Here is a 26,856-nt window from a genome sequence, read left to right as displayed (position 1 = left end):
CACAATTATAGTAGCTATGAAGGCTTCCACAGGGAATAGCATCGGGTAGTTGGCTGTCAGGTGGCTCACTGTGCTGTTTCCACTGCAGAACCCATTGGAAGCATGTCTTCCATGGAAGTGAATGTGGACATGCTGGAACAGATGGACCTAATGGACATGTCTGACCAAGAAGCACTGGACGTCTTCTTAAACTCAGGAGGCGAGGACAACAACATGCTCTCTCCCATGCTGGGTATGGTACTAGCAATTACAGTGTGCTTGGAGACAAATGATAACTAAATAGCCAGAATTGCTTTTATTTGCAGTGGATGCTGTTAGCTTACAAACCACTATACTTTACATAGATGGAATATTTTTCACTATCAGCTTTCAAAAGGTTAACATTTAGTTGCAGTACAGAAGAGCTTGCTGCAAAGCTGCTCGGTATTTTTTATGACCGTGTGTCTTTTCCCATAGTCACTATAGATTCATACCATTTTTGTCATGATATGGCTGGGCAGTGGGTTATATATTGCTTTCTGGTGTAAGAGAAGAACTTGCTTCTCCAGCTCATTGATGTAAAGTTGATATGGGATGCCTTAAAAAAGCAAACATCAACAAAAAGTTTGTTTAGTTGGGTTTGTATTTTTAAGAAAGCTTTCTTAGACTTTGCCTCGAATTCAGCATTTTTATGTACACCTGAGCCACCTAAGATCTTTAATCAGATGTTCAGAAACCTGACTGAAGACAGCAGGCCATATCGGATGTCTGAAAACATTCTGGAAGCTTAAGAAAGTGATTCTACTACTGCAGCTCTTTGTAGCCTTCTTACTGTCATGTTAGGTAACTTGGATTAAATTAATCTTAATGCAAAGTTTGTTTCATGTGTTGTGAGGAACAAAATCAAATTTAGAATTTGGCATGGTGCAGCATGATAAGGATCTGCTCATGGCAGCCAGTTAGTAATCCTGGATACTCTATGCACTCTTTTTTAAATTTAAAACTTATTTTAGTACTAAAATATCTTTTCCCAAAACAGCTAAAATAATGCGTTATAAAGAAATAGACACTTGAAATTCTATCATTGATTTTGGAATATGTGAATAAAAAGTGAAGAATATTGCAGAGTAATTTTCTTGTGCCCTGTGTAAAGCTGATTGTTACCTGCTGTGAACATGAAAAACTTAGGAGAAGTAGCCAGTGCATACAAATTTTTGTTGCAAAAACTGAATTCCAGTGCCTGGCTTTAGATAGGCATTTCATTCGTGGCTGTTCAAGTTGATCACGGTGTGCAAGTTATTACAAAATCTAGGCCTGCTTTACCCATTTTGGGTTTCTGGCAGATGTTGAACCAAGAGGTTTCGTGTTGCAAAAGCAGCATTGCTGGAGTATGTAAGGAAGCGTATTAACTATTAAATGCAATTAACTTTTAGTTTTTTTTAAAAAAAGCTTTTAGAGGAGCTATATTCTTTTGTACTGTTATGTAAAAGTATTACAGTGTGCATATTTATAGATTTTGTGTATAGATTTTATATTTTCATACATATGTATGTACACACTGTAGTATAATACACCAGTGCTGTAATACCTTGCACATTAATCTTAACCAAGAGGTTGGGCAGGCTCACACAGTGCTACGGTGTTTCCAGATGATTCATTTCACTCTGACTTAGAAAGGAGTTCTCTGCTTGCTGACAGGACCTTGCAGCCTAGTATGAAGCGAGCTATACGCTAGCCTTCATTCTCAGGAAAGTGAGCTGATTCCAATACAACTCTTTGTTTTCCTGTCATTGGAGAACCAGGTTTGTCAAGGAGCGATTAGGGTCATAATTTTACAGAAAACCATGCAGTGCAGGTTATTTGAGTAACTGGTAAAAACAGAAATAAGCTCCGATTTGGCTTACTAGAAATTTTGTTGGCTTGTGGGCATTGGTTTTGCAGCTCTTCACTACAGTCTGTAAGTTATCCTGACAGCTTGTGTGTCTGTGCCACCCAGAGTGCTTCACTCGCAGTCAAGGCTGGAGATTACAAACATTGCCTATCTTCCAGTTATTTTTTTTAATTTCACTCCGGTTATTTCATGTCCTTCTGCCGCACAAAGCTTGGTTGAAGGATTTTTCTCTTGGTCATGACTCTCAGCACGCGCTGAATAGACTTTTATCAAGAGCCAGAGTTAGGAGGGTAAGTGGTTTTGGCTAACAGACAAACTAGACACCAGCTATGAGTGTTAGTAGAATCAGGACTTAGTATTTGTGCAGCCTCAGCCTATTTGATCTCAAGCCTATTAGATACAGTCAGAATCAGACTAAAGCCACCCTGTGGCCTGGCCCGGCTTGTGAAAACCCAATAGGCAGCTTTGTGTTTTGTTTTGTTTCTTTACGGGATTTTGCAAAAGCAGCAAAGCAGCCTGAATGCACTTCATAAACCACCTCTGAGCTCACTTAGTGCACTGACTTACCAATGGATTTGTAGAGCTACTGCTTGACTTTTCATCTTTTTCCAACTCTAAGGGCCAGACTCCAACACCTACGTGAACGAGATAAGCCTGCAGGTTCCAAGCCAGTCTGAACTGCGACAGAAACTGTCCTCACTGTCATCCACTTGCACTGATTCTGCCAGCCAAGACGCCAGTGAAGGGGAGTCCCCGGTTATTCAGTCTGATGAAGAGGAAGTTCAAGTGGACACTGCTCTTGCTGCTGTAACTACTGAAAGAAAGGCTGCTTCAGATGTTAGTGATGAAAGTGACTCTCAGACTATCTGAATCTTAACACCATATCCTTTCAGAATGACTTTTGAATGAATGAACAAATGAATGAAGAGCTTGTCTGTGTAAGGGTTTGCTAATCAATCATAACAGCCAGATCTTTTTACTAGTAATACAAGATTTTTACAAGATTGCCAGTCACGCGGAGGTTGGTTTTTAAAAAATTGCCTAAAGCACACACACTTTAACAGTAGTCTCGGGGCTCAGGGGAGTAGTACAACTTTTGTATATACTATGTATAAAAGAACTAAAGGAACAAGATAAGTCTCTTTGACCACTAATGTTTAAAGAACTTATTGGAACTACTTAGCATTGATGTATAGTACTGAACCCAAATTGTTCCTTGCATGTTTTCAACAGCTGCAATTGAAGATTTAGGCTCCAACCAAAATGAAAAGTTATTTTCTACTCTTTACTATCTACTGTCTGCCTACCTTTGTCTACTAATGCAGCAGCGTCCACTCTCTTGCACTTCTTATTCAGGACCAACTTAGTTATCATAGGTGTTAAGGAAAAAAAAAGAAGTTGAAAAGGAGGAGAAATACATATTGAAGTGTTACGCTCCTCGAGGAGCAGGTATCTTAGCACTGTATAAATTTACTCCTCTCTTGAGATGAAATAAAGTATTTCTATCCCAACCATGTCTTCTACTTGATTATCCAAATATTTTCTGCATGACAGTGAACAGAGGAGATGATTAATGCAGCGATGAGAAAAGCTGATTACTTATTTTGAGCACCAGTGTAATTGACATCTTCCGCAGTAACTCGTTCTTGATGGCACTGATGGCAAGACAGAAGTTTAAGGGAAATAAACTGGAGTAACGTAGGAATTAAGTGCATACATTTTACAAAATTTGGAACTCATGGTCATCATCTTACCTCCCGTAGTGTTTTTTTTTTTTTTCCTGTGGTCACTTTCTTGCTTCTAAAATAGAGCGGTCTGAACCTAACACCTGTTTTTTGCGAGTCTCGCACTCTGTTTGCAGGGAGCTGCTCTACCTCAAGAGGTCTTCTGGCTCCTGCTCTTCATGTCCTGAGGAAAGGAATGCAGTCAGGAACAGCGTAAGTAAAAGGATGAGTCGTGATGTAGCTCCCATCCAGGGACCAGCCCTGGCACCATTAACGGGTGGGAATGAGGTCCCTCCTGCTGCCAGCTGGGTGGGAAGTGGCCAGTTCCCTTAAGGATACACTGGATCTCCCATTACCTGATGGAAAGTTTCCTGACCTCACCTTGGGAAATGACAGCTGGGAGCCTACCTCCAGTTCTGTATTTAACAATTCCTTTGTGGAAAGATATCTTTTTTTCTTGAAAGAGATTACTCACTCGCTTTCCAGAAGACAGACAAAATGTCCAAAAAAGTTTTGTTTTTTTATTAAACCTTGTAGTACAAACCTGGAAAGTAAACAAAAAACTGGCAATAAACAACATGAAGTCTTTCCTTACAAGGAAAGAGAGCAGAGCAGCGCTAATAAATTAAATGTCAAACTGTAAGCCATAGTCAGAAGTTTACTGTCAAGAGGGAAAAGTACACAGCAAGGCCATAAAAACCAGACAACCACATTTGAAAACACTTGACTCTGTTTATGTTATTGTTAAATATTCCAAAACAGTTCAGTCTTCTGCAACAACAACCAACAAATTGTATTATAGGACTTTCCTGACAGTCACCACTGGCAAGCTCAGTGCAATATGGGTAGCTACGGTATTGTTGAATTCAATTACGAAACAAAACAGTTTGTGAAAACATTTTCCCTTTTTTATTCCACACATACTGTACACACAACCAGAAAAGGGCAACAGCTACTCCATTATTATTTTTTGTTGTTGTTCAGTGATGTAAGCAGCACTTATAAATGTTACAAGAAAAACCCTGTAAGCATCCAATCCAACCGATGAAGAAAGTGAAACGTAAGGCTTTTCTTCATCTCGTCTCCTCGCCCGCCCTCCCCCCACCCCAAGAAAAGGCTCAAGTATTTAAAAAAATTTACAGGCATATGTACAAAAGGTGTGATTTTTTTTTCTTTTTGTTACAACATGAAGAGAAAAATAGACAAGATGAAAGCAAATGCATTTTCACATTCAAAAGAAAAATGCAGACCTGCTAGTGGCTCTAAAAGTGACCATATAATGGAACGAATTCAAAACAAAAATTAATGCTCGACTGTGTAAGGTGTGAAAAACAGCAGTGGAATGGAAATGGAATGTTAGAAAGATTGCACGTCTATGACAAAGAAGCACTTATGGCTTCAATCACTTTTTTTTTCTTTTTTCTTTTTTTTTTTAAAGGATGCTATTGAAGGGTTTTTGATAAAGTAGCCAACAGCACCAAAAAATAACAGAATGGATTTCCTAATGAAATCAGGCACAGTTTTCCCTCACGTGACTCCTCAAGGCAGGCAGTCTTTTTTCCTTTTCTTTTTTTATTTTTATTTTTATTTTTTATTTTCCCCCTCAAAACAGATGCATAGTGATGTGCTGGTAAAAGAGAACATACTCCAAATCTCCTCCTTTTGCCTACAGTTAGGAAACAAAGTCCAGCTTCAGCTGCCAAAACCTCCCAAAGAAAGTGTGTATTCTCCAATTTAAAAAATTACAAAACTCATCTTGCTGTGACAGAATAAAAGACAGCCAAAGTAAAGCAATTTCTTTCAAGTTTTGTCTCCTATCCCTTTTCTCTCTAGAAAAATCTGCTCACATGACTGGAGAACAAATTATAAAACACATCAAACTTTAACCTATTCAAAAATGGGCTAAAAGCCTTTTTTTCACAGTTACCAAAAAGGCTTTTTATTTTTTTTAAGCCATAGGGACAATACAAATTAATATTTTATCAGCCCCTTGCCGTTTTTAAAACAGTGAACATACGGCAGTTTAAAAAAATCTGACTGCTGTATCTATCTATCCTAAGTACAAAAAAAAATTCAACAGTTTAATGCTAAAACAAAATTAGTTCTCTAAAACCAGAAGAAAAATCTTCTTTAGAGCTAGTGCAAAGACAGCTTGTATTCTACAGCAAGTACTCCAAACTATGGTATAATAATTACAAAAAATATATATAAATCGACAAAATGAGAGTGTTGGCATCTTCAGGATTAACTTGAAGCACTTTTGGATGAACTGGAGGATGAAAGCCTAGATGATGGCACGTCAACTGTTGCTCTCTTCCGAGGTCCTCTTTTTGGTGTGGGCTTGCTGATACAGTTCTCAATGCTGCCGTTTTTACCAGATACTTTTCCACAGATTTGATTGACTAGACTGATTATTTGTTCCTGTTCAAGAAGGAGAGGAAAAAAGAAACAAAGCAGAAATCAGCGTCTTGTTTTCTGGGTCACTTCTGGTACACATACAAGTAGTGGTGCTGTGCAGACTCAAAGTGGCAAGAAAGGGGAAGAAGATCTACTCATCTGGAAACTACTACTATTTCATGGCCGAGATTTTGGTAGCTGGTACTATGCCTTATTCTGAATAACTGCTGTGCTGAAGTTTCCCCACTTCCAACTCAACGGATAGTATTCAGCCACAGAATTGGTCTAAATATTTCTCTAAAATTTAGGGAAAAGATCCTGTCTTTTCTTGGTGGGATTGTTGTCAGTGGCTGCTTTGGTTTGCTGCCTTTTATGGTCTCTGGGTGTCCAAGTGCTCAGGCCTGGCGCACAGCAAGAGCCTTTGCTGCTATTCAAGAAAAGGGCTTCAAGTCCATGGCCCTGTGAGGAGCAGGTGCCAAGAGTCCTTGGGCTGCACACCTGTGTCTTGGCTGCATCTACACATTTCACTGCATTAAGTCATTTACTGAAGCTTGTGGTGTGCAAAATTTTTTTTTGAACTGCCTGTACTATCCTGTTAAGAATGTCGACAGCTTATCTTTGTGCAATGTTGAAACAATCTCTTAATTAAATATATCTAACAGTTAAATATATCTAACAGGTGGCCTTTGACATGCAGGCACACGTTCAGTATCTTTCAGGTGTAGAAACTTAATGCCAGCTTTTTCATTCATTAAAAAAAAAATCCAGGAATGAGAGTTTTTTTTTTTTTTAGCTTTCTCAAAGCTACCTAAATCATCCCCTTCATGCTAGCAGAAAGTAATTGCTGTATGTGATTCTGATGAAAAGATTTTTTGAAAAACCTCACCAGAATTAACAGGAATTAGGGGCTGAATCATCTCAAGCATAAAAGAAACATTAATATTTCTGAGAGGAAATCTCCTAAACTCTTCTTTATCACCTTGCAAAGTGTGTCTCATCTGCCTGGCCTCCCTAGACTGTGCCTGGTTGCAACCTACAGTATCTGATGCTAGACCAGAGTCTGCAAGACCTTACCCAGGCTTAGTCTGATCTTTTTGCTTTTTCTTTAACTCTGCACTGCTACATTGAAGGCAGCAACATGTCTGCCTCAAAATGTGACCAGGATCATCACATACTGGCAGTATCATCAAGAACTGATTATAAAGAGCTGCTGCAAATGCTTTCACTGCTTCACTCTCCACAGCTGGGCTAACAGTAAGAGGCTCTCTCTCCCATCTAGCTCTGTCACATCCCATGATGATTTTCCACAGGGCAGGAGCGAACTAGAGACATGGAACACATCGCTGTGTGACTGCACAGCCATCCCGTGCACGTGTGCGGGCACGGCCCTGTGCAGCCCTGCCCTGGAGGAGCGCTGGGCTGCACGGGCGTGTGTCAGAGCGTTGCTGCCGCAGGGGAAGCCACCAGAGCCATCTTCGTGACGTGCAGCATCCCAAAGCGCTCAATGGCTTCCCGGCTTCATAACACCTAATCACACACTTACTTACAATATCCTAAGAGACCTTCTTTCTTACACCACCCACCGCCCCGAAAAAAAACGAAGGGAGAAAACTGTCTCCTGAGGCCCTGGGTGGCCAAAGGCAGCGCAGCGCTAGCCCCGAGTCCTCAGTGTCAGAGCTAACCGGCATCACAGAGCTGTGCTGTACAGACCTCATCATAGCGATACATCATTTTCAGTCCCCGACAAGACTTCTGTTTTTCCACATGCCGCAGGGCACACTCCAAGCAGAAGACAACATTTTCATTCTCCTGTACAACCTACGATAGATAAAGGAAAAAGTGTTCAGTAAACTCCAAATTAGAGTTCTAATCCAGTGACAGAATCGGGAAGGGGCCAAGAAGCAGGAAGTGCACGTCCCTTTGGAAATGTGGAAATGTTCATGCTCGCACACAACGATTAATGAAGAAAAAGCTCACCCCAATGAGGAATAAATCCAGATAATGATACATGTACAAAGCTTTGCGGGTATGTAGCGTAGCTAAAGATCTCTTGACAGCAGCAGTTGACTTTAAATGCTGTCTTCAATAAGGACAAAGCAGCAGCTCAGCCATGGGATGTTTTAGCTACTGCATCATTCAAGAGAGGTCATTTGCTCATTTAGGCAGATGCCAGAGCTACAAGTTCAGCAAGGGAGCTGACAAACAAGCTGACTTTTTGCCCCTCGTTACTCTTTAAAAGTTGACAAGGAAAACCAAAAATCTTCCTTCAAGTATATTTACACACCATTATCTACAGAGCAAGTTCATGCAGAATTAGGACTATTTTTCCCCATTTTTAACATTAGTTCAGATTAATGCTGCTTAAACATGTCTTAGCTGCCCAGTAGTCTAAAGACTTGTCTAAACTCAGCATACTGTAGCCTGGGGAGAAAAACAGCTCCAGTTTTTTTATGGGAACATTGCAATTCCATCAAAAAACTCCTAATGCTTATAATCAAAAATCCAAACATGGCCAAAAAAAAAGAAGAGGTCTGAGTACAAACTCTCACACAAACTGTAGCATATTTATTTAAAATGTTCAGTCTTGGAAATGGCTGCTGCAAAAAGGTTGTGGGAGATGGTTCTTGCATTTTTAATGGAATTTCTCTTCTCCGAAAGTGTTGCCACCGTGGGCAGCACAACCTCTCAAGGCAGCAGGCAGTGGCTTCAGAAGGAAGCCCGCGCGTGGGACTGACATGACTGTCAAGCGAAGATGCCGTTTGCCAGCCCGGCTGCTCTGCAGTTGGGCCCTGCAGTCCGGCTCGCAGGGGAGCTCCAGCAGGCGGGGCAGGACCTACCTCCCGAGAACACCCTTTGGGAGCAGCTCTGCAGGGCTCAGCTACGAGCAGGGGCCTCGGCAGCACTTCCTAGCGCAACACAGACCTGCTGCGGGTGCCCCGAAGGGGCCAAGGGCGAGCTCACATCTTCCTTACAAGGGAAGGGAAAAGGAAGGGATGGGAAGGGCAAGGACAAGGGCAAGGGCAGCTCGTTGACTCTAACTGTTGCCTTCCGTGACTGCTCTCGCAGGTCCTGGCCCAAACCAGGTCACCACTGCTGCCTGCTGCGCGCAGGGCAAGAGAGGACTCTGCAGCCACGTGGTTCCTCTCAGAGCGCGCTGCCCACACCACAAACAGAACAGGGGTGGCAGGACCATGGGGACAGCACAGGACTCTTCTTACCATGGAAAGGTAGCACAGGTGCTGACAAATCTGACACCTCCGCTCTGACGTTTCCAGCTGCAGCCACTTCCGAGGCTTTTTCTTGCCATCCGTCCCCGCGCTGCTGCTGTCGTGGCTGCCGTAGCGGGCTGAGGAATGGAGACCTGCCTCGTAGAGCTGCCGCCGCTGCCTCAGCTCCGTGTCCCTGTGAACGTTTCACACAGTCAGGACCCGGCCTCCCCGGTGGCACCGCAGAGCCGCGCGCGGCCGCTGACCGGAGCGGCCCCGGAACCCTAACTAGGAGCAGCGAAGCCCTCGGTGCCTCAGGAGCTGGTCCCCGTGCGTGGCGAGAGGCGCGGGCAGCACCGCACAGGCACTGTCTAACTGGCACAGCCTCTCTGAGGACTTGCAGTGACCGCTGTATCGAAGCAGTGGTTCTCAAACTGCTCCACAGAGACCTGGGGCTGCAGACCCCTTCCTGGAGGACCAGGGGTGTTCAGGGCCAGGCAGAGAGTCGGGACATGTGGCTGCCACTGCTGAAGCTGCTAAAAGCTGCCTTGAGGAAGAGTTGTTGTTCCTCCCGGGAGTAACTTGGCACGTGCCAAGGACCTGCTGCCCAGAGGTGCTTCAGGCGGGCAAAGGGGAGCAGGGCGAGTGGCTGTGCCCAAACACAAACAAGGCGACGTCTGTCAAGGACAAAGCCTGAGCCCCAGCCACCCGTCACCCCCTCCGCCCGCCGCGTGGACAACAGCTCCGCGCTGGGAGAGCGCAGCCGGGCTGGAGCTGCGCAAACACAGCACGGGGGAGCGGATGGAAGGGGAGAGCAAAACCCCTCGCTGCCAGACACAGCTCAAGACACGTGGAGAGCCAGGCTAAGCAAATGGCATGGGCAAACTGAGCAGCGAAGGCAGATCAGGAGAGGAGGCAGCAAAAGACACAGAACAAACAAGCAAGACAAAAATACATGATACACTGTCCCACTTTGGTTGTTTCTTCAGGTTTTGTTTTTTTTTGAGGGGTGGGATTTTGTTTTACATAACAAGCCTCAGGAAGGACTGACACCCTCCAGAGAATTCCAACCTAAACACATGAGTAAGTAAGTTTGAGAACCAGTCTGCTAGAGGTCGATGGGATGTTCTTACAGCAAGCACCAACATTTCTGTTTCACCTTTCGCACTTGCAGACTTTTCCTCTTCAAGGAAAAAAAAAGCACAGGACAGTGATTATTCCCACAGGTGAACCAGCTGCAGGTAAAGCAGTCTGCACACCTGCAAAGGGGTTTCTCTTTGCATTTCCCTCTCAACACTAAAACAGCACAAGGGCTGTTTTCCCCTTCAGTATGTCACTGGAAATTTTCCAAATGAACATGCTAGTTAGTTAAATACAGTTTGAAGATTCCATTCATCAAAACTTTCTTGACATCTCGAGTACCAGTTGTCACAAACTCGAAAGATAGGTAGCAACTACATGGTAGGGAACAAAAGAGAAGATCATTACACAGGAAGCCAGGCAACATTGTATTTTCTTTCTTTTTTTTAAAAAACCTATCTTAAGAGAAGTCCTAAACATGTTTCCTTTATCACTGCGGGGAGAAAAAGGAATTTAAAGGCTTTTATCCTTACGAATTCTGAAGTGTTAATGCAAGCTGCATTACCACCCTTACATAAGCTGCTCACTTGTCCAAAGACTTTCAAAGAAAAGAAAAGAAAAAAAAAGACAATTTTCTATGTTAAGAAAATACATTCGACAACTGTACTATCAAGTTCTTGATGCCAAAGACAAGCGTTCCTGTTGCAAAACCCAAAAGTGGATTCACCGTGGCCACTGATGCCAAGAGGTTAAAACCAAAGAACGGCATTTAACCCCTTGGCACCTCGTAGCTCACGTAACACAACAGGAACTTGTGACTCGGCACCAAAACGAAAGACTCGGTGGTGCCGGAAGTACGGAATTCTTAGAGTAAGGCATCCTAACCACGGGCACTCACACATCATACAGAGCCAAGGAAACTCCTTGTCCCATGTGTGGCTGTTTTCAAACGCGCTTGCTGGGCTTTTTCTTGCTTAGTGGCTTCAAGGGGCGCGTCTGAAGCGGTTACTTACGCTACCCACCTCCGGAGTCTGCCAATGAAAAGAAAATAGGAAGAATGAGCCCCAATTCGTTACCTGAGCTCTCCAAGCAGTGATGATATCGTACTCAGAGTCGGTCCATTTTCCTTTTTTGCTTCTGCTGTTGCAATCTGATAAAGCAACTTTTCCATTGAAAATGGTTTGGCTATACGTCGTCTCTTCATTTCCTGGGACAGAAATTTCCCTATTAATTCTTGAGCAATTTTGAAATAAAAATTAGCTACAAAGAAGTCTGCATAGCACAAAACCCATCTTCTAAAATAACCAAAACCACTAGAGTCTATAGTCCAAATTATTATAATATAAATTATGCTCCTAACTGACATTTAGAACCCTCGTTTCAAACTGAAATCAATACTAGTTAGGAATCAAGTCCTTCCAGAGGAAAGTCAGGTGCCCAAAAGCTTTATTTGGACTAAGAATGAAGATTTTCTGCGTGTGCTTTAGAATAAGCAATGCCACAGAACAAAACTCAAATTTAGGACAGACTAAGCCAAATACCTGCCACCAGAGAGTTACAATGAACTGCTTTCTGTAGGAATATCCTAGAGTCTCTTATATCTAACATTGTTTTCTTCAAAGTTGACACAAGGAAGGATATACAATGAGAGCATTTATACTAGATATATATATATGTATATATATATATATGTAATTAACCTTAATCACTTTCAAATTTAATGCAGAGAAGCGCTAGACAAAATCTTCATATACAAATTGAGTGAAATAAAATTGTATTCAACTATTGCCACATTTCAGGTATCCTAACTTATCCAAAATCTTACTCCATCAGTGCAAATGCGCAAGTGTCACCACTTGATGATGTGCAAGCGGCAGTGCCAAAGTGTCAAAAAGACCAAAAGAGATGTTAAGAAAGAGAAAGGAAAAAGGAAGTCCCATGCATAGATTAGCATGCAGTCCACTGAAGTGGAGAAACGAACACATGGCTCAAAATTCCCTCCCTAATGATTCATTTTTTTTCCTGTTGTGGCCAAGAAAAATAACTTTATTGCTTAAATTCAGCAACAGGTTGTTTTCACTCGTCACTGTCCATTAAAATCTGTTTTCGCCTGGGCGAGGACTGGACTGTTGTCACTTTTAAAGCACCAAAGATGTAATAGGTACTCAAGAAATAGAGACAACATCGAGTGGAACCGACAGACGTGAGGGAAAAACAGACAATGGGCAAAAGAAAATGAAGAGTTTCAATTTTGCTCAATTTTTGCTGTTCCTGATTCCCTCTCTGGATAAACTTTTGAAGGGGTCTCTCTCATTCCATCAATAAGAACCTATTACTTTTTTTTGGTAACTAAACCTCCTCAGTAATTCTGTGTAGGCAAATTCTTTGGTTCGCTTTGTAGCTGGGCAAAAAGTCTGGCGTTTTCCCAGTGTCTAAAGAGGTGGTTTGTATTTGACTCAGTCCAAGAGTTTTCAAAATGACTGTTACCACTGCGCCGTAACGTGAGGGTGCCGTTTTGGTTAGGAGCTAAGCCCGCAAAATACCTGCTCATCAGAAACAAAATCATGGTATAAAAAGAAAATTTATGTATATTCATTTTTAAAATTTATTTTACCTCATCTCTATCTCCAATTACATGCTCTTGGTACTTCTTTTATCCTAAACAATAAATTGTTATTCATCATTTTTAATAGCACAGACCGCATGGATGTAACTGTCAATATATGCAATAACAGCACATCGTAACCTTTGTGGACCAAAAAAAGAGTTCAAGAGGGGTTCACAGGTAAGAAAAACGTTCTTTGGAGTAATTTTTCTTTGCTAAAACCAGCTCGGGGGTGGATCAGCTGCACTTACGGGAACGCTGCGAGAAGGTTCGTGCGCACGAGGCGTTTGTCAGCCTGTTGCGGGGGCTGCGCGTGAGCAGCCCCGCGGGGCGGCCCCCAGGCCGGGGCTGGGGGGCAGCGGGTGCCCGGGCAGGACGCGGGGCGGCCGAGCGGGACCCGGGGCGCCCGGCTCGCCCCCCGCCTGCGCGCGCTCCCTCCGGCACCACTCACCGTAGCCTCGCGCTTATCAGGCTGCCTGACGCCGTGAGCGTTTTTCTCTTCCATACTGGACTGAAATGCGTAGAGAAGTACTTTAAAACATATCTTTGTTTTGGATCTGCTGCCTGATAATTTGAGTCATGTTTTAGTATTACATGAGACAACATTAATTTCATAGTTAGCATCTCCCGGCCACTTGTGGCATGGCCCTTCTATCATACATACGTTTCCCTCAGTCATCAGTTTTTCTCTCATATCTAATGCAGCATTCAAAGTGTCCAAATCATGGGGATAAGAAGAATTTACACAAGGACATAATGACTTTTTTGTTGGTTTGTTTTCTATTCTGTCCCTCTAATTTCTAACATTAACTCCTTTTAAATTTCTATGAAGCACTTAGCTGCAAACTTCATAGGACTGCCTATTACAATTCAAAGACAACTTCTCTGAGTGCCAAGAGCTAGTTTAGAGCCCCTCACAGCACCTGGATTATTTTTTTACTCACATGTGAGTCATTTAATATTTTCAACCCTGAATTTCAGCACCATTTTAACATTCGGATCACTCAGTATCATTAAATCTTTCTGTAACATCTCACAGGTTTAACTATTGCTGCCATTAATATCTTCGCTCTGAAGGATTCATTTTGCTATTCACTTTCTTAGCTACATTATTTATGTTGAACCTTACTGGTCTTAGTCCAATTTCCTGAGGAGCACAGTAAGAGATTTCTCTCCATACAAAAACTGTCCATTTGTTCCTATCCTCTCAAATCCTCAAATTATTATTTTTTTCATGTAAGAACCTTCCCCCTCAACCCATGGCAAGTTCATTTCTTTAAGAGCCTTGCAGAAGTCTCACAGAAATGGTAGCGGACTGGCAGCTACGTCTCTTTTGTCCACACGCGCTTCAAAAAGGCGTGTGGGGCACGACCCCATGACAAAAGCCATGTTGATTCCCTTCCTTAACATATCCTTCTGTTCGTCTTCTTTAATATATCCTCCTTCAGGGCAGGATGGGGTGGCCTTTAGCAAGTTGTTCTTCAAAAATCTCTTTTTGCTTTGGGGTTCTTTGTATTTTCACCTTTTGGGTATATACGGGATTTTTTGTCTTTCTCCTTATATTAGCCAAGTTTAACAGGGTTTTGTCTTTTTGATTTTCCTTTCCTTTTCTTTTTTGCTTGACAAAGTCCATTTGTTGTGATCCTCTAACACGGCATCTTTAAGCAATTCCCATGTGCCTGCAAGCCCTCATCCCTTCCCGCGGCGCTCTCGGCTTGAGCTTCCCTGGCTCGCTGCCGCCTGCCTGGTGGAAGGAAACGCGCGGCCGTGGCTGTTCTGCCCTCGCTGCTCTCGGGAGGGTGTCACCCCTGCTGGGAGAGCCGCGCTCTGGCGCAGGCTCCGCACGCGGCCCAGAGGCGACGCGGCAGCTTCCCCTCCCCACACGGCCCTGCCTCCGCCGCGGCCTCCCTGCGGGGACACGACGGGCGCCAGCTCCGCGGCCCCCGCGGCTCCCCTGTCCCCACGGCGTGGGGATGGCGGCGCCGCGCTCGCTGCGGGGGAGCCGGCACCGCCGCACGTGCGTCGGGCCCGTGCTCCCTCCGAGCAGGCCCGGCCGCGCTGCCACGGCGCCGCTTCCCGCCTCACCTGCAACCGACGCCGTCTGCAGGGGCTCAGGCTGCTCCGAGCTGCACGGGACGTTTTGAAGGTGCATTCCTAGCCCAGACTAACACTTTGGAGGGGATGGACACGCGCGCGTGGCTCCCAACGGCGCGGGCGTCACTGCTGGGCAGCCCGCGCGCCGCACACCCAGCGTCGTGCCAACGTCTCCGCCGCTGGCCGCGGGGCTCAGCTCGGCCTGTCCGAGCGCCTCTCCAGCGCCAGCAGTGCTCCCAGACCGACACCTTCCTCCAGCTCTCCTGTCCCTCCCATATACTTTTTCCTCCTGTATTACAGTACTTGCCGAGTATCTTCTTTCCACCAAGCTTGTAGCAGGCCCTGTACTACTAAGTCTTTGACACCAGAAATTCCATCTTTTTTCTTTCCTCCAAATTTCTAGTATCTGTACAACAGTATGCATTTATTTAGCTCAATTTGCTGCTGTCCTGTTACCTAAGTGAGCTCTACCTAACCTGCCCAGTGCTTTGCTTGAGAATATGGAGTTACTCTGTGGGCATTGCAGATGTGTGCTCTGCCGCAGCACTGAGCCTTCTCCTCATCTTCAGTTTAACATCTCAACGGGTGTTTTTTTCCAAGTGCCAGCAATCTGGTCCTATGTATGGTCACGGTGAAATCTGTCTGTCCCTGTCATTCCAGCAATTACCCTAACTCCTTAATGAACTCAAATCAATTCAATTTTAGATGCAGAATTTCATATTTCCATATACTGAAGAAGATGATTGAGCAGTCGTTCAGCACATGAAGGGAACGACATTGTTTGTTTAGTAACATAAAGAGAGTCTCTATAAAAAAGGAGTCACTGTATCACAGGATGAGAACAAGGCCAAGGTATCTAACAGCCGACAACAGTCACTATTGCTGCCCAGAACAGAAGGACAGTCGGATACAGCTGCTTGTCACAGAGTTCCTTATCAGGCTGAAAGGGGAATCTTGCTGGTCACACAAAACCTTACCCATCTATGAAAAGCATAATCCCAGGAGCCTTTCAAAAGGCCTAAAAGTGCCCTGCCAACGGAACCAAGGAAGAATTTCCAAAATGTGACAGACTTAAAATTCCAGGATAGTTTGAGGAAAAAAAAAGAGGGTGAGGGAAAAAAAAAGGAAGGAAACAGAAGAAAAACAATGTAGATGTTTCCAGAGATCTTTTGAGATAAACAGATTTTTGTAGATTTTGTAAAGTTTCAAGTACTGTGACTTGCATTTCCACGGTAGGTTATGATAGATGAGAATCTGTGGATTTTCAGGCAGGTTTTATTTACCCAGTGCAAATCTTTTAAAGCTAATCAAAAGAAACTGTTCTTCAGAATTTGAGGCACCAAGAAGAACTTTTTAATTGCTGCATAGTGATTTCCGTCTCTTACAAGAGTGGCATTTTCACAATAGCAAACGAGTGTTTAGCAGAGCAATAAATACAGTGTAAGAGTTAATATAACTGTGCAACTTCAAACACAAATGGTTAGTTCAGGATTCTCATTCCTTACCTAAACACACATACAATTCCCACCTTCCCCCAAAATAGATCTGTAATAAAATAACCCTTAATTTCGAACCAAGTTAATGTACAATTACTATAACCAGGCAGAAAGAATTCCATTAGCTTTAAAGAACCAAAACCGAGATGTGGACACATTATATTAATTATTACTAACCTCTTCATCTGAAGCTGTAAATTATAATTTACTACTGGCTTAGCTATGAAGCACTACCAGAGCAGCGCCTGCAGCCCATACTTCAGTGTATTTCAGGAGAACGGGGGCACAGAACATATTCACATATATTCTTTCTCCAAGAACGTAGCCAAGACCAGGAGGGTTGAAAAAAAAATCTATTTGTTTCTGCATCAGGTAGTAAGTGTGAAAGGGAGCAGGAACTTTGTTTTATTTACAGCTTAATACAATATGGGCTGGTCAGTGCATCTAAGAGTTTTCAAGTCAATTATAACTGAAATTGCCCTGATCAACAGCTTATCCTGAACGGAGGGGCAGAGAAAGACAGGCAACACGGTTGGGAATAGCAGGTGACCCTGCCCATCACAGAGGCTCACAAGCACAGTTATCCAGACAGTTATACCTGAGATTCTAATGCTTCTAGAAAACATCGTCTAAAAAAATTTAGCAAGCTTATTACAATATATGGTCGCTAGGGATTTGTGAACGCTTCCTTTCGAGCTCGTCTGCAGGCATAACAATCTTCTGAATTTTTCAAATACACAGAAGTTTTTGCTTTTGAATTATTAACGCATTCCTCTGAAAACGCTACATCATCTAATGCCTTGCAGAGTTTTGTTTTTTTTCCCCTTTTTGTTTTCTTATTTAATATTTCATAAAAACAGACATGGCTGTACTAGTCTCACAATGCTAGCAATCCTGGAACGTCTGTTTTGCTGTCGTTCTAGACGGCAGGGCAGTGAATCCATTGTAAACTCCTTTTCTCAACTTACCTTGGCAGTTTTAAAACCCATACTTGTCCACTGGGTGGTAGCAAAGTGCACTGTTTCAGAAACACTATAGCCACAACACACTTTAGACACAAAGGATCCAGGAAAACAGACGACAAACTGCCCGCTCTGCTGTACAGTACGGTGCACCCTGATCCCCTCCTTACACAAGATTTCTGGGGAGATCTAGAAAGACATAAAAGCAAAAAAAAAAAAAAAAAAAAGGAGAACTTTCTTTTACAATTCGCCCCCCTTTCCTTTTCCTTTTCCTTTTCCTTGCTGCGCACTGCCACATCCTACTTTTTCCAGAGAAAAGCTGCGCTCTGCTGATAACTCAGCTCCATTCGCGTTCTCGCTTCCCTCGTGCACAAGCTGAAACCCCACTGCCACGTTTGGCTTGGAGTGAGAATTACACAAGTGGCTCTTTTGAAAACACGAGTTTAAACTCTCACTTGCCAAGCAATCTCAAACGCAAGGAATCAAAACAATGCCATCTGTAAGAAAAGTACCTTCCATTTTAATGCCTGACACTCGAGGCCGTTTGTTTTTCCTTCTAAATCTTTTCAGACAGACTTTGTCATTGAATCCATTTTGCTTTTACACATATGCTAGAGATAGTGGAGGAACTTATTTTTGTTCTGGATTCCCAAATTTATTTTTATATGCACTAAATGGAAACGGTTATCCATAAAATAAACAAGGGAAACAAAGGAACTTTCCAATCCTTCCAAGTATTTGACTTCTCATCTCCATACTGGCATAAAATGTCATTCATGGCAGGTGAACTGATTACAAAACACTCACTTTGTGAGTTGGTTGAATACATCATGGGCAGTATTAAAAATGGACATTCACTGCTCATGTTTATTTTTATTTCAGCATTTAAGCACCTTCTTAGAAAAATACCACATGGGTAAATGCTGCTGCAAGTAGGAAGTGTCCAGATTCTATCAATCAACAGCCTCTATGTTATTTTAATATAAGACAAAACCAAAATAGTTTTCCAAACAACCAACTTTCACGTCAGTTTTGGAATATTAAATGGGAATACCCCTCTCCCAGTATCCACCTACCATGACATTACTTTCAAGCATTTCCAGCCCTGGAGTGCCATTGGCTTGCAGCAGGGTATGTACCACGTCATCAAGTTTGTTCTCCTCTGCAGCAGGAATGCAATACCTACGGGTTTGTTGAAGGAAAAAGGGAAAGATTTACTAGAGAGTAAGCAACGACCCACCTCTATGCAGAAACAGGTAAATCTGCCCAGGACATTGGTTAAATGAAACACAGACTCTTCCACACAGTTCCTTATGGCGAAACACTTCAGGTTTACGGAACTTAAAGCTTGTTTAGACTCTGTCTGATGGTGTTCACTAGATGCCAAAGGCAATAAAATCCCCCCACAAAAGAAATGTGAAAACTTATGGCTCTGTAGAATCTGAGCGGAAAAATCAGGAATAGCATGATATGCACTGCAGTGGCACCAGAGCAGCTAGTGGTGAGAGATTTGCCCCTTCTGAGCACCAACACCTGTACTCTTACCTTCAGCCTCAATGACCAGGTGACACCGGAGCACACTGCAAAGGAGCAGTGCAGCCTGGTGGAAAACACAGCTCCCAGGATTCCCAAACGTGCCCTGGGTTGCTGCCACACAAGGTGCCCATCTGCAACATCACCTTAGTTGGTTTTGTTCCTCGGAGGCAAGCAAAAAGTACCTCCGGATTTATCAAGAATTATCCCATTGAGAATGAACCTGTTTGCCCCCATACCAGCACATACAGAGCTGCTGCTCCAAAGCCGGCATACAGCAGGAGCCATTGAATCTGAAAAGATGTTTAGGGGAGGATGAGGACATGCTTGGGCCAGGTCTGTCCAGCAGCATGACGAAGGGAGCATTCTGCTGGTCTCCCAGACCTGCCAGGACGTCGGCTTTGACTCCACACTCACATTAACTCTGTGTGCATGAGAGGACACTGCGTGGTCCTGCTCCGTGACTCTGCACAAGGTTTGTGTCCCACGGCTGGAATATAACCTATAACAATATCTGCTCGTAGAGGTAACTGTTGCCCGGGTATAAACAGAGTGCCCTCTTCTTTCAAATGCATCGGCAATGACTAGGACCTTGCTAAGAAATCTTTGGCCTATAGAAAGCTTAAGTACAAGAACTTTATTCTGATAAGGATTAAGTACCCACAGGAACCCTAAACGCACATGGTGTGTCAAATACTTCAGACTTTGTTGCTAATGGTGACAGCAGCAGAACAGCTGCACATGTGTAGAGGACAACTCTGCTTACAACAGAATAACAGATTTTAAATGATGATGAAAATATTTTACGCCAAAGCCAGAATGGGGCAACAACTATTATTTTCTTTTAGAGTCAGAAAATAGCTTCAACAGCTGAAAGATTCTCTCTCAAACAGGGCCTCACCACGATGGGTCCAGGAGAAAGCTGCGTGAAGGGGAGAAGCAGAGCAGAAGTGCTGGGACTATCCAACTGCTGGCGGGATTGCCAACGATAGCCTGAAGGGACCAGAGATCATCTGCTCCTACAGCATATTTATAATCTCATTCACTTGCAATCCTTGACGTACCCATTGAAAATGGAAAATGAGCAGCCACTATAGGCCAATCGGCATCCGGGAGAAGACAGATTTGCTTCTCTCTTTTCAGGATTGGTTCTTCTAATGGGCACTGAGGATCCCTCTGGAGAGAAAGATCAGGTCACTGACTTCTACCCTGCAGGGAAACTAGTTCTCCTCTGTCTATAAACCTGAGAGATGGGAGTGCGACCTGAGCCACTCGCAGGTAAATGAAGCACCACGGATTTCTCTTGGATGAGAACAACTCTGCGTGATGGGTGGACTGTGCAAGACAGAGCTTTGGTGCCCAGTGCCCTGCTATGATATTACTGAAGCAGCCATGAAATACCACGTTCTCAGGGCTTCTCCAGGTGTCCCACCAGACCTAGACTTACTAAACTCACCTTTCCTCAATAAAGCCACGTACTTTACGACAATCTTAAAGGTTGCAATGAGCTACTGATGCCTACTGGCCTGACATTCCAGCCTGGCAGCCTTTTATAGACAAAGTAGTTTTGCTTCCTTTTCATGAGTTATTCCTGGCTAGTGTCCATGTTTCATCAAGGCAAGACCACCTAAAGCAACTGCCTGCTCATAGGCCATCTCCTCAAAGGAGAGCATATGGCTTCTCTGGGCTGCTGCTTCTGAGCCAGGAAGAACTTTGCTTGCATTATTTGAGCATTTTCAGACCCCAAAGGCTGGTGCCCAACACGAAGGAAGACCTCAGAGCTTAATTAATCAGAACTCATGAGCTTCCATGTAGAAGTAGCAATCCTTGAAGACTAGATGAGCATGACAGAAGGAAATAGGCTCATGTAGGTTGAGGGCAACATAGTTTGTTCAGCAAATTATCCTCATAATGTATTATTATACTTAAAAAAAAAAAAAAACACAAATAAACCACATTCCTCACTTACAAAAGGGGGAGAGCAGTCACGAAATGCTCACAGTGGTAACAGCCTCCAGGTTTGCAGTATAACCCTGCAGGTAAACTGCTGCAGCTGTCCACCTACACCCTTAGTATATCACATACAGAAGATTTGTCTGACTTTAAACAGAGGTGCTCCTGCACAATCAGTGTGGGAGCAGCATTTCCTGAGAGCTGCAGACAAGAGAAACAACATTCCTTGTCCGAGAGGGCCGCTGAACACGTTCAACAGCTACCCAGGAAGCCCAGGAAGGACCCCACGCAGCTGGCGCCAGCAACAGGAGACAAACTGCACCACTGAAGGAGCTTTAGGAGTCCCCCCAATCCCTTTTAATGCTGTGTGCTTTCCCAGAGCCAGCTGGGCCAGCAGGGCTGACGCTGGTGCCATCCGCGGGACACGACAGCGGCACCAGCGCGGACGGGCGCGCGCGGCGCGCGAGCGACCGGCACGGGCTGCCTTGTGCCGCGCTCCTCTGGGGCACGTGGGAGCCCCTCCTTTGCATACTTGCCTATTAACACGGCATTCAAAAGTTACAATGTGAACAGTTTCTGCACTGTATAGCATTTATTTTCACTCTTACTATAGCCCCACGCAGCAAATATTATACTAGGGGCTGTTTAGTAACTTTCCTCTGATTAGTACAGTACATTTTCTCTGATCAAGAAACACAGCTATATTGCTTATCATCTATTGGTCTCACCGATGATCCTCCTGGGTATTAACATCCCTATTGCAGGAATAGGACAGAATGGCTTGTGCTGTGCCAGCAGCATCTGCTTCCACTCGTTCCTCTCAGCTGTTGTACCTCCACTGCAACCTGACCCAGCAGCAGCAGCATCTCTGGGGTACGTGTGCACCGAATCCAGGAGGGATTCATCAAGTTCGAAACCATGTGCAAAGCTGCGTGTTAAGCCTATTTGCACGAAACAGCTACGAAACATGAAATGTGGCCAGCAAATAACTGCCTATGCCCATGTGTGCAAGGGGTTGGTAAAGATTAAAAACAACACAGAAAGTACTAGGGATTTGGTAGACAGGTGTTTTCAAGATATTTTGTAGGATAAAAAGGAATGTTCTAACTGCTTAGTCAGAGCACGGTTCATCCTGTTGTAAGTGACAACATGAAGCTGGAGCGAACAGAAGCCCCTCTACTCTGTCAGCCTAAGGGAAGCCCATCCTGGCTATCCAGCATTTGGCTTCTGCTCCATGAAAACATTCTGAAGTTTAAATCCAGCATCAAGCAGAATCAGTTCACTGCTGAATATCTCAGAAGAGAGTGCAGAAGGTCTACTGAAACGCTTCTTCCAGAGAAGGGGGCTTCCATCACTTGGTTTGTATTACATTTTCCCATTAGGTTCATAAACACAAAGACTGGACTTTTTGATGCAACTCCTTCAGGCACAAAGTACTACACCCATAGGAGCTGCATATATATAACACCAACCTCCAGAGAGCCACTGGGGTGAACACTAAGAAAACGAAACGCAGGGGTACGTACCATATGCAATCAGCACCAGTGTGTAAGTAGTCAATGTATGGAAGGTGATTTTGGTCTCGAGACCAGCATGAGGTAGAAAAGACCATGCCAATATTTAGCCAAGGAATTGTCACTCCTAAAACAGAGGGATTGACAATAAGTTTTGAATAATTACAGTTTCTATTTAAAAGTTACTTTCAGAGGCGATTTGGTTTGAAAATACTGACTTTCCCGTGATTTGACCCTGAAATTTTAAAGTCTTTATTCTTTAGGGCATTTTCAAATATCCATAATTGAAGCTTGATATCACCAATTAGAAAAGGCACTCCATTTTGTGAAGCCTATATGGGCATGTGAACATGTGGTCTGCTTCCCAATGGAATATTTCCAGGCTTAACATCCACACAAATGACTGGATTTAGCTTTCATTTCTACTCGTAAATCAAATAGCACAACTGCAGCTGCAGCACTCAAAAAATTCATTTAGGAAACTTGCATGCTCCTTTGCCCACAAAGTCTAGATCTTCTAAGCAAGAGTTTCACATACTCTGTCCTTTCCTATCCAGACCAGAAAAACAAAAAAGAAAAAAAAGCAGCAGCTTCGACCCCCCCGAGCAGCAACATCGTGGAGCACTGCAAGGACAAACAAGGCCTCCCAGGTACATGGTCTCAACTATTCATTCTCAATCTACTCACCTGTTTTCATACCTCCAAATAGCAGCTGCTAGAGCTGGGTCTATTCCAGGGGGTTAGAAAACCTTTTCCTTTCACAATCCTTTTCTATATCTAGATATAAACCTAGATATATCTACATATAAATCTTGATATATCTAGATATAAATCTAAAGAAAAAACTGCTCTTTCAAATGACAAATTGAGGGCAATCTGGACGTCCTATCCTCACAAGAGACAGGAATAAACACAGCCATGGCCTGAGCTTGTTGAATAGCCCCGTAGCGACAGACCCCATGCATGAAAGCAGGGAGCTGGGGAGAGGGAGGAGACTTGGAAACTGCCGCGTTTCCAGCGCCGCTGCCAAGAGAGAAGAGAAAGCTGCTTACCAGGCACAGCACCAAGGTGTCGCAGGATGGATCCCGTATTATTAGGAAGGACTGTGAGGTTCCACCCATGCCTGCACGGAGGACACAGAGGCAGAGACGCATGAGCGCTGCGCGGCGGGCACCGGCGCCCCGCACGCCCGCCAGCGCCTCGGGCTTTACCTTGAGAATGGTTCCGATTTCCCCACGGGAAAGCCGCTGCCGTGCGTGTTGGTGTCGACCTTCCCGCAGTGCACGGCCACGTGGCAATCCTTCTGCTCCACGAGCCGCCAGTACTCTTGCTGCGGGGGAGAGAACACGCTGTTAGCCCGAGGAGGGAAGGACGCCTCACAGGACGTTGAGGAGCAGAAGTTTACAGGCTTAGCTAACCTCGGTACAGCTCCAGCAGCAAACATTGCTTTAAAACAAGCATATAAATATTTTAAAGTGAGTTGGGAAGGCAGAATTCAGATGCCCTTGCTCGTGTGCTTCAGCACAAGATGGACTAGCACTTTTTCCTTTCCTTCAGGTCATCCGTATTTAATTGAAGATTTAAAAAAAAAAAAACGATAATCGGTACCAGGTCTATATAATAATTTATTTTCCTCCCACACCAGACATCCCCAAGCTGGTGATGGGAACCCCCTCACACTCAGCCATGCCGAGCGAGGACATTTCCCACCCCGCACGCTGGTCTCACCTCTACTTCTGCTACCGAGGGCTCCTTCGTGAAGCACATGTTCATGATGTTCCTTGCTGTTCGGTAGAAGGTCGTCAGAGACACAGACCTACCCTGTGGATAAAGAAAATAAAATCAGAACTTCGCTCCCCTCCTGGCTGCACTTCTTTCCTTCTGTGCTCGATCCCCAGAACGTGGGAAGGAGAAAGGGTCTCCAGAACGCACGTGGTTCTAAAGTTCAATTCCCATCTGGGAAAATATATCAAGAGAAGTCTGATTATATTAAACCAGTCACAATGATTTGGTCATTTAAAATGACCCTTTACAGAAAGCTACATACACTGTTGGGCCCAGTGCAACCTTGTGGATTTGACACACAAAGTAGATGCGTATGTCCTAGCTTCCTACAACAAGTCATAAATGACCCAGCATACTGTCCTACCCAGGATCAAGTCACATACCTTTAGAGGACCATTTGGTTAAGCTCTCCGTATAGAGAGAAACAGGTGGGGGAAAAAAAGGAGAAGCCAGAATTGTATGAGACAGAAAAGAGTCAAAAAAGCAGAGTTTACTAAGATTATAGTAATCATCCACACACAAAAAGTAGTTATGCTCAATTCAAGAGCAGTAGTTCAAATGTAAGGCACCAGGGCTTCATATTAGAAAGCAGATAAAAGCAAAATACAACAAAACTGCCAAAGGAGTGCAGTCCTCCTCTGCGCTGCTGCCGGAAATCCTTTCGACATGGACTTTCTGAGGAAAGCATCTGGCTTAGTTTTGTGCCCGGGCTGTGTCCGAGTTTCTGGGCCCCTTCTCTCGTGGCTATTTACAACGCCGGGAGCTCCAGGAAGCCTCGTCCTCCAGGCGCTCAGTGTCACACCGAAGGGGGCACGGTGCCCGCGGGCGCCAAGCGCCGCCACAGCGGCCCCCGCTGCGCAGGGGGCAGGGGGCAGGACACCCTGCACGGGCTCTGCGCGCAGGACGGGCCCGGCGCCTTCTTACTTTCTCCACTGTGAAGGAGACCTGTCAAACCTCCTACGGTCTCTTTCTAGTGTTTAATGTGTTTAAGAACTATGCCCAAGAGTGAACTAGGAACAACTACATGGCAGCTTTTTCCCCAGAGGACAACTCTATCACTTTGCTGCACTTCTACGGTTCTAACATTGTCACTTTTTTTAATTGAATGCAGTGCAATTAGCTGTAACAAAAAACTTTGTGAAATGCCCAGAGCCTGGGGCCCTCTGATTCCCATAAACTTCAGAGCTGGATGCTCTGTGGTGCAATAAGCAATTGCCTTCATCTTTTAATGCCCTCATGAATCATTTATTGAGGCTGCCTTTTAAAACAAGAACTCTCATAAAATGCATCGCTCCCACCAACAGTCATCAAACCCGAACGTATATGTCACTGTTCACAAACTAACAAATACTCTGCAACAGCTTTCTTGGTTTAAATGATTTGCCTGTTTCTTTTGTCTTAGCAAGACAAATAAGGATTATCTTCCAAAATTCACAGCACTTTTCCATATTTCAGATGGAACCAGGAACAGCAACCAGGAAGGAAGAAAAAAAAAAGAAAGGTGGGGGGGAATAACTTAAACCTTAAAAAATTGCATAATTGTGTCTATCCATTTTTTTCATCAGACAATAATTTGGTATTTTTAGTCTCCTAGAAGTTGCAAAATAAATTAAATGGCTGAGGACCTAACACAATTTTTTATAATTGAAATTTCTGTAATGGAGCTGACAAAAATCAGAAGACCAAACGAATTGCTGAAAAGCAAATGAGCGAAGGCACAAACTTCCTCATCTCTTCTTTCGAGTTTTTCACAGCTTCTCCCCCAGCACCAAGACACGCTCAGGGCACAAACACCAACAAACCTTCCCTACGGCCTCGCACACCAGCCTTGACACGCAGTGCCGGGGAGGAAAGAGACTCTGCAACGTTAAGAACATTAATGAAGAACACTAACGAACTTTTAAAACGAGCAGGAAACAGAGGTTTCTGAGTATCCAGAGCCTGGGAGAGGCGCCTAGGAAGGCGAGAGGGAACGGAGGCGTCGAGCTCGGCAGAACGGGGGCAGCTCAGCAAGGCCTTGCTCAGTCACTGCCTCCTCCCGTAGCGCCCCGTCGGCCCAGGCCGAACGGAAACAACGCCGGAACAACTCTGGTTTCAGGCAGCTCCATTACAGATACTTGAAACATCTTCTCCGAGATAAAACACTGGGGGAAGGAGGAGCAGGTAAAAATCCTGTTCCTTGATGATACCGGTTTGCTTTATGCATCTACAGACAACAGGAGTAAAGGAAGCAAGCAGAGCAGCCAGGAGCACACACTTAAAAAGCACAGCAGACCTTGCACTGGAAAGGGGCAACATTGAAAATAACTTAGGAATCCTGGTGAAAATATATATATATATAAAATAAAAAGGTGAGGTACTCTAACCTTGACTTGTGATATGGTGGGAATTGTTGCTGTAATGGCTGGACGGCTCTTTCCAAACTCTTATCCCATTTCAAGCACATGTTGACTGCAAAACTTACTGTGTGAAATTCTGACTGTGTTTTTTATGGTCTAAAGTACAGGCTTTGTGGTCCAAGTATGCTGTATCTGTCTGATTATGGTATTCTCTTCCAGCCCTCAATCTATGGATTTGAGCATTTATGGAAGATTTTTTTATTTTTGAAATCAGAAATAGAAACGTGCTGTACAAAGG

At 44.2% G+C, this 26,856-nt stretch overlaps 2 protein-coding genes across 5 annotated transcripts in view; one reads left to right on the top strand and one right to left on the bottom strand.

The window, feature by feature from the left end:
* DTNBP1 (dystrobrevin binding protein 1) overlaps positions 1–3,381 on the top strand; it is a 60,438-nt gene extending 57,057 nt beyond the window's left edge. Inside the window, exons 9-10 of the mRNA XM_088521750.1 lie at positions 89–232; positions 2,490–3,381. Coding sequence (XP_088377876.1) covers positions 89–232; positions 2,490–2,740 — 395 coding nt within the window. The 3' untranslated portion in view covers positions 2,741–3,381. The remainder of the gene's footprint in view (positions 1–88; positions 233–2,489) is intronic.
* A 714-nt stretch (positions 3,382–4,095) lies between these two features.
* JARID2 (jumonji and AT-rich interaction domain containing 2) overlaps positions 4,096–26,856 on the bottom strand; it is a 198,860-nt gene continuing 176,099 nt past the window's right edge. For 2 of the 4 annotated variants that reach the window (XM_088521718.1, XM_088521721.1), the window contains 11 exons: positions 24,163–24,255; positions 23,646–23,764; positions 23,487–23,557; positions 22,447–22,561; positions 18,511–18,616; positions 17,441–17,623; positions 13,334–13,393; positions 11,354–11,484; positions 9,210–9,393; positions 7,702–7,809; positions 4,096–6,015 (listed from right to left, as the gene is read on the bottom strand). In XM_088521718.1, the coding sequence (XP_088377844.1) occupies positions 5,839–6,015; positions 7,702–7,809; positions 9,210–9,393; positions 11,354–11,484; positions 13,334–13,393; positions 17,441–17,623; positions 18,511–18,616; positions 22,447–22,561; positions 23,487–23,557; positions 23,646–23,764; positions 24,163–24,255 (1,347 nt within the window). In that variant the 3' untranslated portion in view covers positions 4,096–5,838. The remainder of the gene's footprint in view (positions 6,016–7,701; positions 7,810–9,209; positions 9,394–11,353; positions 11,485–13,333; positions 13,394–17,440; positions 17,624–18,510; positions 18,617–22,446; positions 22,562–23,486; positions 23,558–23,645; positions 23,765–24,162; positions 24,256–26,856) is intronic. The other 2 variants (XM_088521719.1, XM_088521720.1) reach the window with 2 other exon arrangements.

This window comes from Tinamus guttatus, unplaced genomic scaffold (genome assembly GCF_059628265.1).
Source record: "Tinamus guttatus ecotype Peru unplaced genomic scaffold, ASM5962826v1 Tinamus_guttatus_pri_ptg000131l, whole genome shotgun sequence".
Classification (NCBI taxonomy): domain Eukaryota; kingdom Metazoa; phylum Chordata; class Aves; order Tinamiformes; family Tinamidae; genus Tinamus; species Tinamus guttatus.
The sequence above is the reverse complement of the archived record's forward strand: the minus strand, read 5'-3'. Positions and strand labels throughout refer to the sequence as shown.